Source organism: Stigmatopora argus, chromosome 7, assembly GCF_051989625.1.
Source record: "Stigmatopora argus isolate UIUO_Sarg chromosome 7, RoL_Sarg_1.0, whole genome shotgun sequence".
NCBI lineage: Eukaryota > Metazoa > Chordata > Actinopteri > Syngnathiformes > Syngnathidae > Stigmatopora > Stigmatopora argus.
The window spans coordinates 7,613,008-7,630,829 of record NC_135393.1 but is presented as its reverse complement, the minus strand read 5'-3'; the positions used below and the strand labels follow the sequence as shown (position 1 = coordinate 7,630,829).

Sequence of the window (17,822 nt, the reverse complement as noted above, 5' to 3'; positions counted from 1 at the left end):
AGAACCTACCAGACTTTTTTGTGTTATTTTTTCGAGGACAGTAATGGCAACACAAATTACATACATAAGGCGCACTGTCCGAAAAATACAGTTCCTGTTCTACCAATGATCTGAATAAGGATATTTGAACATTTGTTCAATTTCTCTATAAATTTACATATAAAACAATGAGCAAAAACATGAGAAATAATAAAACTCATATCTTGACGTTGACATTGGTTGAACGGGTTGAGATAGTGGAGGTATAATAGCCATATAGGCAATGGAATGCATATGCGAAAATATGTTTTAAACCAATTGTTTCCCTTGAATCATCTTCAAAATAAAGAGGAAGGCCATCCAAATTTTCATTTAATTGTTGGGTTAAGTGTGCGTGTAATTGTGTGAGTGTTTACCAGCGAGCGCAGCTGAGGGTTTGCTCGGCTGACCGAAGCCAAAGCGGTTGATGGCGATGACTCGGAACTCGTAGCTAATCCCGGGTCGCAGGCGCTCCAGTGGAACAGACACGGACCGGGTGCCGGGAGACAGCAGTCGGACGAAAGAGTCCCACAAACCCTCATCTAAACGCATGGGGGTATGCAAAGTAAATAAGGTAAATATAAAGCCATTCGATTACGAATGTTTAAATCATATAATTTCAATTAAATTATTTTAATGTTTCCTCGTATAATGTGGACTTCATGCTAACACAATGTAAGTCTTTTAAGGTTATTTGTCTCCTTTTTAATATTTCTGCTTTCTTGTGGCCATATTTGATGTTGATTTGGGTTTTATTTTGACGTATTCATCGTAAGAATAGAATAGTCTTTTCTTCATCCCACACGGATAACTTCAATTGTAACTGCAGCATAGACAAAATACAAACAATTATGCTAAAACAGTTAATTAATAGTATAGACTAAATAACATGAAGTCATATTAAGTCGGCCTCACAGCTCGTGCGTCCTAAGTTCGAATCCGGGCCGGTCCACCTGTGTGGTGTTTGCATGTTCTCCCCAGGGCTGCGTGGGTTTTCTCCAGGTACTCTGGTTTCATCCCACATTCCAGAAACCTTCCTGGTAGACTGATTGAAGACTCTAAATTGCCGCTAGGTATGAGTGTGAGTGTGAAAGGTTGTTTGACTCCTCGTGCCCTGTGATTGGCCACCAATTCAGGGTGTCCCCCGCCTCGTGCCCGAAGTCACCTATGATTGGATCTAGAACAGGGGTCTCGAACTCAATTTACCTGGGGGCCACTAGAGGCCGAGTCTGGGTGAGACTGGGCCGCATCAGGATTTCCACAAGAAAAGCACTGATAAAACTTTCCAACGTTATCAAATATCTTTATTTTTTAACAAAAAATAATGAATTAAATAAATTAACTTAAAGATGAATAAAAAAGAAATCAATCAGTAATATAAAACCAAATAATACTAATGAGCATACAGTAGATATACACTGGCTGGCTAAGTAGAGAAAATGAATTATTTTTATTCCGTTTCAAATGTCTGTATTAACAGCTCTTTAACCTTTAACTTTCTGAACTTGAATGGAACATTGAACATGAAATATTCTGAACACGGCTTCTTTTGCCTACTCCTTGCTGCTAGAGACCTGGCAGCGCTTCTTCTCACATAGTCACATTTGGCTTGAGGGAGGAAGCAGTGGAGACCCTCAGTAGAGCTTGAAGATGCTCATCAGTAAGTCTGGACCTGTACTTGGACTTATTGAAGTTCAAGGTGGAGAAGAGCTTCTCACACAAGTATCTGCTCCCAAAAAGGCACATGGTCCGCTTGAACCTTCGGGAAAGTTCAGGGAAGCTGGGGGTCAACTCTCTCAAAAATTGCCCAAGCTTGTCTGCTTCTCCACTCACCTCCCTGAACTTGGCTTTGAGTGCAGAGTTGCACTGCAGGTCAATGAGCTCCATTTGAAGCTCAGGATGGGCATCTTGCACATCAAAGGAGAAGGGGTCCGCAAAAATTTGAAATGTGGCTTTGTGTGTCTTGAAGTCTGCAAATCTGTGATCAAATTCCTCCTGTAGCTTCGAAATGGCCTCAACATACTTCTCACCACTGAATGGTGTGCCTGCATCCACGAGAGCCTTGCATGCTGGGAAATGGCAAAGGTTTGTCTGAGAGAGCTGGGCTTTCCATAACACAAGTTTAGTGCAGAATGCTAGGCAGCACTGACAAGTTGCCCCTGGCCTTGTAGCTTCTTGTTCAGTACATTAAGCTCATGTGTGATATCAACAAGAAAAGCCAAGTCCATGAGCCATTTGGGATCACTTAGCACAGGATCAATCAACTCACAAACGGCGTAGCTAGCTTTGACTGCTGCATTACTGTCTTTGGTAGCCTTCTTGAAGAGATCCTGTTGCCTCAGAAGACGTGTTTTAAGACTGGCAACCTGGTTGGCTCTCTCATCTCCCTGGTATTTTTCGTACTCCTCAGCATGTCTCATAGTACAATTACGTTTCAAATTGTATTCCTTGTGCACCGCAACTTTTTCAGTGTAAATGAGACACGTCGGGGTGCCCCTGTGTTCAACAAAGAAATATTGCACTCCCCACTTTTCTTGAAACTGTCTGTGCTCATCACCGACCTTTCTCTTCACGGCAGGCTTTGAAAGAGACATCTCTGGGGCTCTGTAATATGTTTTTCCACTTGGAATGAGTCTCGGGTTGATCTTTCACATTCAGTCGCGCGGGTTTGTGGCGCATGTGCACTTTCGCTCTCCGTTTCAATCGCGGAGATGGCTACAGACACTGACACAGGCTGGATCACGGATCATAGCGCCTCATTCAGTTCTATGCTGAGAGCAGCGGAGGAGTGTGCGCGCCGAGCGGAGTGATCGGCCTCACGGCTTCTCCTCCGCCCAGCTGATTGGAGGAATGAATGAGTGAGTGAGCGAGGCACTGGACAGCCCGGCCGATGTCCCGCCCTCCAGAGCCGTATACCTCACCGTGATTGGTTCATTCAGCTCCGAACCAAAGTTCCCTCTAATTTTTTGTTGGTCTGAGCAGAAAGACAACCTCCCTGAGCGCACTGAGTACCAGTGTGAGCGACATCATCGGTACTCGGATGATTCGCCTAAAGACGTTTCGCCGACGGACGTTTGACAGACGGGCAGGTCGCCGAATGGACGTTCCACCGAACGTTCATTCGGCCGAACGGAGGTTTCGCCGAAACGGGATTCGAACGCTCGCCCCGCCGGATCGTGTGTGTACAAGTTTTTCAACCTCGGCCCGCGGGCCATATACGGCCCGTTAGGATTTTTAATCCGGCCCGCCGCCGGTGTTGTCCAAATTATAGTAAAAATCAATGTTCGTCTACCTTCAATGGCAGTCCGGGAATAAGCACTCTTGGGCAGGCAGATGTAGCAGAACCGAGCCGTAAAATGACAGCAATCGGGTCAAATCCATCCTAAAACAGCATTTAATGATTAAATACAAATACTGGATGATATCGCGATGGAGGCAAAAAAACGTCTATAGACGTCCATTCGCCAAACGGCTCAAAATGCTCTCAAATTCGGTCAAATCCAGCTGAAAACAGCGTTTAATGATTAAATACAAATACTAGTATTTGTATTTAATCATTAAACTAACAAATACTAGTACGACCTGTCCGTCTGTCAAACGTCCGTCGGCGAAACGTCTTTAGGCGAATCATCCGGTCACGACATCATCATTGCTCGCTATCGGCACACCAGTATCACACCTGCCACAAGCAGGTGCATGTCAATGTTCCCTCTAATTTTTCATGTAAAACATGCTGTAAAACAAGAAAAACATGAGTGGACAGAGCTACTGCCACTGGCTGCCACTTAAACGGCGCCATCATGGGGAAAGGGGTAAAAAAAAAAAAAAAAAAAAAAATTAAAAAAAAAAAAAAAAAAAAAAAAATCGATCTTTCATATTAAGACGGGGGCCGCAAATTATCGTCCCGCGGGCCGCAGTTGGCCCGCGGGCCGCAAGTTTGAGACCCCTGATCTAGAACCTCCTGCGACCATTTTGAGGACAAAGAGGTTCAGAAAATGAATGAATGGATGAATAATTGCGCAGTTATGATGTTCATTAATTTTCTGATCCACTTATCTTTAAAAGGTTTGCGGGGGTCGCCAGAGCCTATCCCAGCTGACTATAGGCAGTCGGCTGGGAACACCCTGAATTGGTTGCCAGCTAATCGCGGGGTAGAAAGAGACAAACAACTATTCGCGTACACACTGATACCCACGGACAATTTGGAGTAGTAAATCACCCTACAACGCATGTTTTTCAGAGCACCTGGAGAAAACCCACGCAGGCACAGGTAGAAACATGCTAACTCCACACAGGAAAGGAACCCATCGGGGGAGGTGTACAACTTGTACTTGATGGGCCTGCACTCTTTTGTGTAGCAGAAGAGTAGTAAATGTAATGAAGTTGATTTAGTTCACTATTCCAGTCGGGATCAGCATAATAGTCTACAATTTACCATGACCATTAAATCATTTGCCAATGACGATCAAAACTCTAATAGATCAGCTCATTCCAGGATTGCAGTGGAGCTGATTAATGTGGCGGCGCATAAAATCCGGGAGACAGAGCAGTTAAAAAACTCAAAAAGGTCTGATTTTCATCACCTGAGGGACGCGACTCGATTACGTAACCGGTTATGGGTGCAGGCCCGCTGTCGCCCTCTGCCCAGTGGATAGTGAGGGAGGAAGACTCCTTGGTGATGGATATCTCTGCAGGCGATCCAGGTGCGCCTGCACATGCAAATAGGGAAAGACACGTATACATATTGTATCAGATTAGTATATTGGTTTGGTGGAAGCAAACACGAAAAAGACAAGTTGACTTGCAGTTAACAGTGGAATTGTACCAGAAAATAAACAAAAAGCTAAGAAATCTGAAGTAACAAAACTCTATATAAAGACATCATTGACATGGGGCACCCACGGTGGAGGGGATGACTGTATTTGGTAGTAATGAGTTTTATCAAATTTTATATAGATACATATATATATATATATTCATAATTATTACAACTATTATTTAAACAACTACGAGTGTGCCATGGCGCACTATAGCCTGAAAGCTGTTCGCCCATGCCTTCTACAAGCTAACTTGTAAACTATAGGCAACACATAAGTCAGCCAATAAATCAGATTCCAACAAAAATTATTAAAAAAAATAAAAATAAAGAATTGGGTTGCGAGGATCTTTAAATACTGTCCCATGCTACAACTCTACCAAATTTTAAGATGTTCACAAATACCAGTGTAAAACCTCAATGTAAAGTTCCACAAGCAGAACAACAATAACTTCTTGAGTGGTGGCTTTACAGGGCTTTAGTCTATAATTATTTGATAAGTAACATGGTACGCACAAATCTTAGGTTTTATAGTTTTTTTTCACAGGCTGAAGGACTGTTAAGTTGCCTCTCCACTAGTAGCAGTAGTAGTAGCACCAGTTGTTGTTGTTCTTTTTCGTGTAGTATATAACTTTGAAATCCTACTCCTCCTTTTATTTGTGATCTCATTATCCTGAAACTTGGCAGCTTTGTAGCATGGGCCAGTATATATCGAGCCTCAGAGGCTGATTATTTGTTTTGTTTGTTTGCATCAGGGTTGATCAATTATTTGCAGACTTGTTGCTTTTAGGTTACGAGTGAGCCAGTAGGTGACGTGCACTTTTCGTCACAGCCTTCAGTTTGTCCTGTACAGTTACACACTCATTCATGTTATGTATTAAACCAGGGGTGTCAGACTCGGGTTGGTTCGCGGGTCGCGTTAACGTCAACTCGATTTCATGTGGGCTGGACCATTTTAGATATAATATTTAGATATTTTTTAAAATAAATTGATTAAAAGAACTGGATTAAAATCCCTGAATATTCAGATTTTATAGACCTAAAACAATGTTTATTTTAGCATTTTTTAAAATATATTTTTAGATGTTACAAAATGATTTTTGAACTAAAAACAGAAAAAATGATTAAAAAATTACAATTATTGATTTAAAAGGGGGAAAATCAGGAAATTTAATACACATCTATACTCTTAATTTTAATTTGATCCTAAAACAGAAAGTCGGCACTCATGATTTACTTTCCCGGGCCACCCAAAATGATGCGGCGGGCCAGATTTGGCCCCCGGGCCGCCACTTTGACACATGTATTAAACTTATGCATCAAGTATTAAAAGCTTACCAGATATAAAAAACAACACTGATTAATGCCCACCTTTCACTGGCTCTGCTGTGATGTTTGCATGTATCGGCGGGCCATAACTGACGGTACGGGCTTGGACAATGAATGTGTACGTGGCCCCTTTCACCAGGTCTCGAACCTTTAACCATCTCTGCCAGCTGCCCTTCACGTCCACCGTCACCACTTTGCTGACGCCTAGTCACAATTGATATGTTGACTTTGTCTTTATTTTTTGTTGTTGTAAGCATTTGAGTGCTAACAAAATGAAAGTGTGTACCTTGCACTGGAGCGGTGGGCTGGTAGACGACCTGGTAGCCCTCCAGCAGGCCATTGGGGGTTAAAGGAGCCCCCCATGAGACATTGACACTCCCTTCGGTCACCTCAGTGAAGGAGAGATAGCTGGGCTTGCTGGGGGCTGCAAGGTTGTCATGATTGTCATACAGGGTCCACACACAAGATAGCAAGAATTATTTTTTTTAAACAGGTTTGTTTTCTAGAGTTTTCAAATCATATTCTATATAAAAATGGCAACAATTTTCTTTATACGATTACAACAACAAATATTTTTACTTAATATATACTACCTGACTGTCGAGTTTGTGCACCACGTGGGTCGCTGGGAGGTCCATCTCCAGCCGTGTTAAAGGCGGTGAGAGTAACCAGGTAATGTGTGTAGCTGCTGAGGTTACTCAGGAGTATGCGGGTGTTTGGGACAAAAATCACCTTCACCTTCTCTGTCTGGTTCTGTCTGCCCTTTTGCCAGTAGTGTACCTGCGACACAAGAGGAGTACTAACCAACCCTGACCGACATCTCCACAGCCCATTTGTTGTCTCGCCTCATTGTATCCACTGTCTACTTTCACGTTCTCTGCTCCTTGACACCATCTCATTTATTCTGATAATGTAAAATAGTGACAATGCTGCTTAACTATCAAGAGAAGGATTCCGCTACTGACCGGACACATACAGTAGGTAAGGACTAAATTGACAAAGGCATGGTTCAGTTGTTTTCATGAGTTTTTAGAGATGTAGGGATTTTTGGCATGGTTAATTTGATGTAGTAAGTTTGCTTCTGAACATACGTACTCATATGTATTGCTTCTTCATGTGAATTTAGGTATGTGAAGGTTTCTAGTGTAGATATCAAATGCAAAATTCGCTTATCCTTTTTATGATTTGCCTAATGAGAGCATAAAACTAGCAGTATTAATCTGTTGTTTTAGTTGAACATTGGTTTGATTTGCAAATCCTTCCAATCTTAATAGCAAATTTGCAAACTGACACTTAAAGGACACACATTCAAAAACTACAGTTGTTTTTGTGATTCTGCTTGTATCAAAGTAATTACAACTAAGAATGCTTTGTCTTTAAGGGGTTTTATTCAGTCTTCATTGATTTTCAGCACTGCTTTTCCTTGTATTTATATATATCGTTTATTTTGAACTAATGTTATGCTCTACTAGTTTCATTTTTTTTCCATCTATTCATTCTCTGTTTTGCTTATCCTCAAAGGATTGATTTATCTTCAGCGTAAAAAGATGGTTTTCAAAAAGGCTGAATTATACCTTTATTTTTTTCCAATAGGCAATGAAATTACCCAATAAAACAATTTCCAGTACTGCTTATCAGTGCAAATGCAATTAATTTAGAAAATCATGTTATGTTACCATTTATTGAAAAAGTTCTGAGTTGATATAAATAAAATCAACACCTACATATGCTCATCAAAACCCACCTCAAATAAGTTTGGATGGAATAGTTAAAAGGCAATACGTACAGGGTAAGCGAGCAATGCACTTTAACTACTCAGACTGTGGAATACTTCTAAAGCAATCAAAGAGGCATTCTTTCGACACTCGTAACACTGCAAGTACAACTTCATTTCTTTGATCTACTTGAGCAAAAGCCCAACCAACACACACTGACGATCTCTAACACGCAAAAAAAAGAGAAAAAAAAGGTGCTAAGCGGCTGCAAATAAAGACTCGACATGAAGAGTCGTCGTAGCCGATTCACACTAATTGCAACAGCTATGCTGGATGAGCTTCGTGCATTATAAATGAATTAAGAAGGACAGAAAAAAAAAGTATATTGTATTCACAAGAGCTTTTAAAGTAAGAGAAGAGAGCCATAGCAGATGTGACAGAACTTTTCATTTATTTTATTTATAGCTTTGGCTAAAAGATGGTTATAATTCATCAAAGTGTTGAGCGCACAATATTTTGTACACGAAGATATCTTGGCTTAGTTTAATTCGGAACTACATTTACGTGCATTGGAAAATAGCAAAAACAACAACAACTCTATTTAAAGAGTTTAATTCATAATAATTTACAGAGCGGTGACGGAGCGGTTAACAAGTTGGCCTCACAATTCTGTGATCGAGGGTTTGATACCAGGTCAGCCTTCACTGGGTGGAGTTTGCATATTTTCTCCAGGTACTACCGTTTCCTCCCACATTCCAAAACAATGCAGGGTAGGCTTGTTGAACCCTTTATATTGCCCCTAGGTATGTGTATGTGCGTGAATGGTTGTCCGTCTCCCTGTGCCCTGCAATTGGCTGGCCACCATATTGGGGTGTCCCCTGTCTGGTGCCCCTAGTTGTTGACTATATAAGTGGTTCAGAAAATCAATGAATGAATGATTTACAGTTAACAATTAACGCCTTATTGACATATCATTGTGTATTTAATCATTTAATATAGCACAGTTAACTGATTTTTAGACCTGCACACCAGTTCATATTTACTATAAAGAATGCAAATAAATAAACAGTGTTTGCACTACAACTTTTGCCTTTGTGACTTATAAATAATAAATTCTATTTTTTTCTGAATTTTAAAAACACTCATTTTACATAACGACAACAATCACTCAAAAATGGAGTTGGAGTTTTATTTGCAAATGTGCAAAGTACTGTGGAACATTATCATTCCAATTCATTACTTTAGGGTACTCCCTTAGGAGGAGCACTTGATGGCAGCACTAAACCAGCAGTCTTTAAGCAAAGTGACTCAGGATGCACAGTGGATGTAATTTTCTTTACTGCTTATCCTCACAAGGATCAAGGGTGGTGACTGGGGACACCCTGAATTGGCGGCCAGCCAATCGCAGTACAAAGAAGACCGAAAACCATTAACTCTCACACTCACCTATTGGCAATTTAGACCAGCTTACCATGCATGTCTTTGGAATGTGGGAGGAAACCAGATAACTTGAAGAAAACACACGCAAGCCCAACCAGAACATTAAAACTCCATACAGGAAGCTCCGGACGTGGGATCGAACCGTCGACCTGAGAACTGTGAGGCCGAAACACTGCTTGAGTGAACAATATAATTAAAATTAAAACTGCTGTGTTCTGTGTCTTTCATTACTTAGGGTTTGTTATTTTCCAATAGGATATTAAACAGGTTTTGCAAATGAACAGTGTCTCTCTCGGCAGTGTTTTACACCACATTTTTAGGCGAGAGTAATACTCATCCTCACAAGGGTCGTGGAAAATTTCCCAGCCAACTCTGGGCAGTAGGCGACGGGACACCCTGAATTGATTGCTAGCCAATTGCAGGGCACAATGAGACAAGCAACAATTCACGCTCACACTCATAGCTAGGGACAATTTGGAGTGTTCAACCAGCCTACCATGCATATTTTTGGGATGTGGGAATAAACTGGACTACCCGGAAGAAAACACATGAGGAGAATATGCAAACTTTACAGAGGAAGGTCGGAAGCCACCGGGGATTAAACCCTCGATCTCAGAACTGAGGTGGACTTGACCATAAATTAAGTAATACAAGTACTTTTGATCAGTTTTAAATATATATTCTGTCCAGTGCACACTCAGGCAATGGGTCTTATGAACCAATAATTAACTAAATAATTCATTTTATTTATGGTTTAGGGCGGTGAAGCGAGTGGTTAGCGCATTGGCCTCACAGTGGAGGACCTGGGTTCAAATCCACCTGTATGGAGTTTGCATGTTCTCCCCCGGCCTACGTGGGTTTTCTCCGGGTACTCCAGTTTCCTCCCACATTCCAAAGACATGCGTGGTAGGCTGATTGGACACTCTAAATTGCCCCTAGGTATGAGTGTGGGCATGGATGGTTGTTTGTCTCCTTGTGCCTGGTGATTGGCTGGCCACCAATTCAGGGTGTCCCCCGCCTCTGGCCCGAAATCAGCTGGGATAGGCTCCAGCATCCCCCGCGACTCTAGTGAGGATAAAGTGGTTCAGAAAATGAGATGAGATTCATGGTTTATTCTGGCTTGCTTGGCATGTTTCAATAGCAAGATATGCCAGTCAAATGGGGGCGTATGCATATTTTTTAATTTTTGTTTAAAATGTCACTTCTTGCTCATCTTAAATTGAATGAACAAAACTCTTCAGAGCATGCAGAGAGCCACGTTGATGGCAAATCAGCATGTTAGGGTCACTTTTTTTCCCTCATCCAATCTGCCTGATTACCAGACCCTGGCAACCGAGACGAATCAATCATTAAAACTGCAACACGCAAGAAGCAGGTCACTCAGAGAGTGCTGCATTGTACTTCGTCGTGCGCATTCATAACTATGATAACATGAATTGTCATTATAAAAAAGCTGTGTTTAATCTACCGCGATGCCAATTTGCAGCATATAGTAAATCTTGCATGTGCGCTTCTGTTATATAATGATCACATACGTACAGTTGGCTACGTTGTGGAGGGCTAAAGAAATTCACAAGCGACGGTTGTGGAGTATGGAATGTATTCTTATGCTTTTTATTAGTCAATAGGTTTATTTAGTTTAGTCACTAGAATAGAATTTTGCATGACCGAGCGGAAATTTCCGTCCGTGACACCTATGAGTTGGGGGCGCGTCATCTACCATGACACTCCCATTTCTTTGTTCACAGTTTCCCGCCTAAAGTCTGTACCTATGTCACATGACCTTTGTCAATAAAACTAGTCGACCTGCTGGGGGGATTCAGGGAGTTCAAACTAGTCAGGCTGGAGGATAGACGCGCTCCTGCCGCTGGCTGCTCTGACCCCCTCCTTCAGCTGAAGCTAGATAAAACTCATCATGGCCGACTCTTTGTGCTTCCTCTAATTCGAAGTTATTGAATGTTTATCGATTAGATCCAACAACGGTTCATTTATATTTAACAGTTCGGATTTCCGTTGCATTTATAGCTACTCATTTTTGCCTTGGGATTTTTAGAAGTATCCGGGATTCTACAGAGCAGGAGTGGTTGTTCATTGTTGTCACAAAGCAATCTTTGATACGCCAGTTCCCAAGAACACAACAAGTTTTCTGTGAAGCAAAGTGGGGCGAGAATAACATCCAGGGATTTAACTGTTCTGGTTCTGATGTGATTTTAGGATTGGAACAGTACTTAGTAGTTTAGTTGGGATGGCATTTCTTGAGGACACAAGAAATAAGCACAGACAAGAAAGCATCTTGACAAATGGCCATAGAGAACAGCACAGTCATTTGCCGCCAGCAAATTACTACATTCAAGGGTCGTGGGGGTGCTGGGGCCTATCCTAGCTAACTATGGGCAACAGGCAGGTAACACCCTGAATCAGTGGCCAGACAATCGCAGGACGACAAACAACCAATCACGCTCACACTAATACCTATAGGCAATTTAGAGCATCCTCATGGTGCACGCTTCCCCCAAATATCATAAAACAATAACAAATGAAAAGGGCATAAAAATCACATTTTCTCTTGCAAAGTCACCCATTAGCTAAATATAAACGGGAAAAATAGAGTTGGATAGGATTTTCTTCACTTTTTTCTGTTGCTGGAACATTTGTCTTTGTTCTCTAGTTTGTTTAAGTCTCATCATACTTGTATAATGACAATAAAAGCTTTCAATTCAATTACATAAATACAAATATATTAGAATATCTTAATACTTCTGGTTCAATTTGGTGCTTGTAGCCTTCAACTCATTAATTTCACTCATGCCATGCCACAGTTATTGAGATCAAATCTATATCAACTGGCAAGGCTGGCAATGAGTGATCAAGTTTCACTGCTAATGACGGTGACCGTTGTCTAATCTAATTTGACGGAGGCTGACAGGGATCGAAAGACTGCTGCTAGACCTTCTAATGAAAAAGGATTGGGCACCTATCACTGTCAAAGGCAGACACTGAGGTATACTTGAAAATAAAAACTTTTTTTAACCTGATTCCAATCTTATGAAATGAAAATAAAAGGTTATCAAGTTGGCCCATGCATCATTTGACTTTGTCAAAGGGTAAAAAACCTCTGTCATATCACACCATGATTAGCAAGTTTCAAAATGAACCCTCTCAGGTTCCACATTATTTGTAATGGTTGATTTGGTCATGATGTTAATACACTGGGTTAGGCACTTAAAAGCTCATCAAGAGTCGCCACGGTAATACAAACCATTGATTTTCACTGCGCCTTCTTTGTTGACAACTCAATAGCGTGTAATTTCGTTGATTGATTTTTGCTGAGTGCTATTATTGTTTTCTTTTCTATCAATGCTTCTAACTAGACCACCCAGGTAATAATCTTAGATTAGCTGGAAGAAATGTTCTTCTCCTCTTAAAAGGAAAAGTTCCTTGTAAGCTACCTGCAGTCTGAGTGACTATTAGCACAAGTCGGAAGCTATCAATTCATTAAACATTCATTCTTTGCTTCTATTTCTCTCCTCTTAATCTGCTTAACTTCTGCCCGTCCGTCTCTGACACTTTGATGCACTCCCCCTAATCAGGATTCTACAGGGACCGTGCTCTCGTCTCGTTTTTTCGCTTGGCAAATATTACATTCCCATCTTTCTTCTCTATTCCACCTCTGCTCCGCTGCAGAAATCAATGTGTCCAAAGCGGGACAGATAACCTTGTGTTTGAAGTACTAAGAGCAGAAGGAAGGAGGGTGCTTGTCAGGCCCGAGTGGTGATAGTGAAACCATTAAAGTCCTTTCCTCTAACTTAATTCTCTTCCGCTCTGCAGGACATTTGAAGGAGCTGCACGGCGACAGCCTCGAGGGTCAATGACATCGTGTAATACTGTAACGACACTGCCGTTTTGAGGCCCTCACCTTGTATCCTTGGATGAGTCCATTCTGGGTCTCCAGGGGGGGCGTGTCCCAGTTCACTTCCAGGCTGGAGGGGGACACAGCTGATACTTGGATAGAGTGGGGTGCCACTGATGGAGCTGGAAGTTAAACAACATTGTGAGATGTTAAACCATGACTTCTTAAATGTTTCTGTTCAAGGGAACCTAGGAAAATAAGATTTTCTTCAAAGATCCTGCAATACTCATAACGGTTATAGACTAAATAACTACCATGTCTACTCCTGGATCCCATAAGAATTTAAAAAGTTGCTTCATTTGTGGCAAAAATATAACTATAACTAATATTAATTTTTCTCTTGGTCGGTTTCTAGTTAATGGTCATGGGGTATAGTATATGAATGTAATGTTGTGTGATTATTTACACATTATCAATATTTTCTTTTCACTATTTTTTACATGCAGAACTGTAAACTATTATATTAAATCAATTGACCAATTAATGTTATAATAACTAATTGAGTTGAGGTAACTTGAGAATGTTGCATTTCTCATTTTAGAAAATTAATTGGGATCCTTGACCAAGGCCAGGGAAAGTTGTTTCTCCATTGTGTAATTTTGAAATGACTATAAAAAAAACCCTGGAAATAATTACTAAAACAAGGCTACACACTGAGGCAGGTACTCCGTTAGGGTAACGGTTCAAATAAATTACTTCTAAACAGCTCCATATTCTCCTCAGAATCGGCCAGATGACAACACAAATCAGGTCTTACGATTCATGATAAGTATTACTTACAATTTCCATACTTGTTACATGGTGAATGTTCAGGCACAAGTAGTGTGTTGCGATACATCTGATGCACATGCAAAAAATGCCATATCACCATCTTTCATCATCATCACCCTCAAGCCATTTTTACCATCCCACTGGAGGCTGTGCAACCCTTTCATCAATATGAACATGCCAACACCTCTCTTGGCATGTTTTGTTTTGTGTGGTAAAAAGTAAATGTTGGGAAGACGTTAAGACGTGCTTTTCCACGGCACACAAAACTTTTGGTGAATTTGTCATTCAAACAGTGGCACCCGGCTGCATGCGATGCAACATTTAGGACTAAGCTGCAGCTTGCTCTTATGCCGAATAATCCATCAATTTAATCAAAAAGAAAATTCAGGACTATTATTTACTGTAAGATGCTAGTAACAACCTTAACAGATCAGTCACTCAATCATATTCATAAGTCTGCTAGTGTTGATGCAGAATACAATATAACAACAGATCCGTGAGGCAAGATTGCACCTAACACTAATACACAACTAATATTAGAAATCTTAATTGACTACTATTCCCTAAAGCAAAGAATAACACATGATACAGAACATACATGTATTGCAATAAAACAAAAATCAAGGTCATATGTGAGTGAAAAAATGATTATATAAGCAAAAATAAATAAATACATAACTAATATAAAATATATAATATGTAAAATAAACACCCTGTATGACATTTTTCATTTTAGTCGTGCTTGAGTGCATTATGAAATTGAATACTTTTTTTGTATTTTAACTGTGGCAATAAAAAATTAAAGCAGCAAACATTAAATGAACTTTGAGCAATAGGCGTTCAATATTGCCCTCAAGATTCTTAGAAGTTTAATGCTGATGAAGAATTTTAAATGGAGTTTATAAGGAGAGAGCTGTAGGGAGGATGGTCCGGAAATGATGCAACACGTGCAATACTCTACTGATTTCGACAAAATGTTGCAGCAAAAGCGAAATCCAATCAAGCGCAAGAAGCTAACAAAGCACTTCCATCGATGAAAGCTGCCACCTAACACCATGTCAGACAGGATTTACCAGAAAAAAGGTGACAGGGTTTTTACTTGCCTGCCTCTCCAACAGACATCTCGACGGGTTCAGAGGGAGGACTCTCGCCGATGATGTTGTAGCTCGTCATGACAATTTGATACCGCTTGAACTTCTTCAATTCTGAAAAAGTACATATTTCAATAATCCATTTACGTATTGTCCCTTAGCCCTTGTTATAATTCACAACACTTTTAGCTTCTTCATGCCTTATTTTTTTAGATAAACTTTGACATGTAGTATTTTGCTTCTTTGAATTATTCTAATTATCAACTGTTTTTATCATTAGTATAACTTTCCTTTTTATGTGTTGGACCCTCAAGTTCTAGTTTCTTTTCAAATGGTTTGATACAATCTAGTCAATAAGAAGTGCATTTTGATTTCATGTGGTTCAAAGTGTCCACAGTAGAAGCAAATGACACAATGTGATGTAAACAGCTGCAATAAACAAATTGCAAGTTGACCAGTGACTTTTTGATCTTGGAGGTTTCACTGAATATTTGTCCCTATACAAGCTGTGTGCAGATAAAACCAACTCAAAATCAAATGATGTGACTTACGTGTCAACTCAAACTCTGTCAGTGAGGAGCTGCTGATGGTCTTGAAGGTGCTCTTGGCTTTTGAGGAGATAGATGTATGAATGAGAACAGTTATAAAAGGTTTATGCAATTCATTTAACATTTACCGACAAAAGAAAAAGACTGATGCTTGGAATTGTTGTCTATATAAGATGTATTGATTTCATTCATAGTTGTATGTATTCATTCATTTATTGTAGCGCTTATCGAGGTGCTGGAGCCTATCCCAGCAGACATTGGGCACCACATATGGGACACCCGGAATTGCTGTCCTGCTAATTGCGGGGGAACTGGGAGACGGACAACCATTCCATGCAAGCCCGGGGAGAACATGCAAATTCCACACAGTGAGGACCGATCTTGGATGAAACCCTCGACCCCAAAAGTCTGAAGCCGACGCGCTAATCACTCGGCCGCAGGGCCGTCCGTTGTATATATTATAGATTGAAATTTGCAGTTTAAAATGAGCGATGTAAAATGTGCAGAGCGAGATGTGCGATCAATTGTAATCAATTGTAATTGATCAATCAAATGTATGAATATACATTTGTAGTACAAAACAAATTAAAGTAAATTATGAACCACGTGAAACATGCAAGCTGCAATAATATGAACTCTAGTAAGCTAGAATGACTGACAGCCATAGTACTGACAGGGCATCCCGATGTTTTACCTTTTTAAAGCTTCATTACATGCACTTTTTATTCATTCAAATTATTCAGGTTTGCAAACAACAAGTTTTACTTTCACCCAATCCAACAATGTATTTTACCTCGACTTTAGACTACCTTTAAACAAACTGCAATTGCTCCCCAGGTGGTCATGGATGGACCAAGCCACTGGTGCAATTTGGATTGCTTTAATAAACAAATGACAATAAAATAAACATCTACAGGGTTTATAGGGTACACAGCCACACTGGCATGAAGCAAATGTTTTGTTATGCTCTTATATTAGATCGTGACCAAACAACACAATAAGACTGTTAAAAATTAATTGCAAGGCGCTACCTGCTTGTGAACTTGTGTTCAAGGTTATTTTTCGTAAAAATGTTCTGTGTGTGGACGTACTTGTAATGTAGGCGTCTGCGTTGCTTTTGCTTTGCTGGACAATATTGTCTGAGGAAGATGAGTTCATCGGGAGCTCTCGATAATACAGCCGGTAACCTGTCAGAATCCCGTTAACGTGGTCGTCACTCGGCCGCTAGGGAAACACGCAAAAGAATTCAGTCACTTGTTTCATGAACAAAAAATGATGTGACTTAATTTTCCAGAAGTGCTGATTGACAGTGAATATACTGGAAAGAATGGCACTAAAAATGAGTAAAAATAATTTTTAAAACAGTTACTTTTGCTACTAAAAAGTAGGATAATCTGTCATCAATGAAATCAGTAAAAATTCAAAATAAGTCTCAAAATAAGCCATTACATATATCTGACTGAAATTATATTTCTCAATGGATTTCATCAGATTTTCAGTGAGATGATGACCTATATAAATATATATATATTTTTTTACTGGAAAGTATGACACATCATCTTGATAAAACTTTGAATTTTTGCAGTGAAGAGAAACTGAAAAAGGCAATCTTAAAAGGGTAATGAGTTTGACTGGATTATAAAAGTGGGCACAAATGTTGGTAACTTTCACAGCCTCTTGGTTTTGCCATTAAGCCAGAGGAAGATGCTACACGACTTCTGTTTCAAACGAAGCCTGTCCCTCCTCACTCAGTCTTTCCTTCAATCATCACTTTATTCTTGTTTCACACTTTGATGAATAATGTATTAAACACAAACACACATTCTGCAGGGCTTTTATCACTCCAGTGAATTATTAAAGTCTGTTTGGACTATAGTTGAAATGTCTTAGTATGTCAGGGGAACAGATAATGGTCAGTTAGGGTAATGGGCAATTATCAGAATTGGCCAGAAATGAGACCAGTTTTACAGTCATTTAAAAAATACGCAAGAATGTCTAGAAATATAAGAGAACCACAACTTGAATGCAAGCCCACGTGAAATGCTAAGCCTGATGAGGAGGCTTTGACGAGCTCATCCAATTATCACATTCATGTCATAGAAACAGTTGGATTTTAGTAAAAGTTTACAACCAAAAACATAACACAGTTGCATGTTTCCAAAACATTATTAACAATTATGATAG

The 17,822-nt window shown here is 40.1% G+C and overlaps 1 protein-coding gene across 1 annotated transcript in view; it reads right to left on the bottom strand.

The window, feature by feature from the left end:
• sdk1b (sidekick cell adhesion molecule 1b) overlaps positions 1-17,822 on the bottom strand; it is a 226,628-nt gene that overhangs the window by 6,287 nt on the left and 202,519 nt on the right. The window contains exons 35-43 of the mRNA XM_077604254.1: positions 16,730-16,862; positions 15,642-15,698; positions 15,103-15,204; positions 13,235-13,350; positions 6,757-6,943; positions 6,450-6,587; positions 6,206-6,367; positions 4,602-4,727; positions 396-560 (exon numbers count right to left, since the gene is read on the bottom strand). Coding sequence (XP_077460380.1) covers positions 396-560; positions 4,602-4,727; positions 6,206-6,367; positions 6,450-6,587; positions 6,757-6,943; positions 13,235-13,350; positions 15,103-15,204; positions 15,642-15,698; positions 16,730-16,862 — 1,186 coding nt within the window. The remainder of the gene's footprint in view (positions 1-395; positions 561-4,601; positions 4,728-6,205; positions 6,368-6,449; positions 6,588-6,756; positions 6,944-13,234; positions 13,351-15,102; positions 15,205-15,641; positions 15,699-16,729; positions 16,863-17,822) is intronic.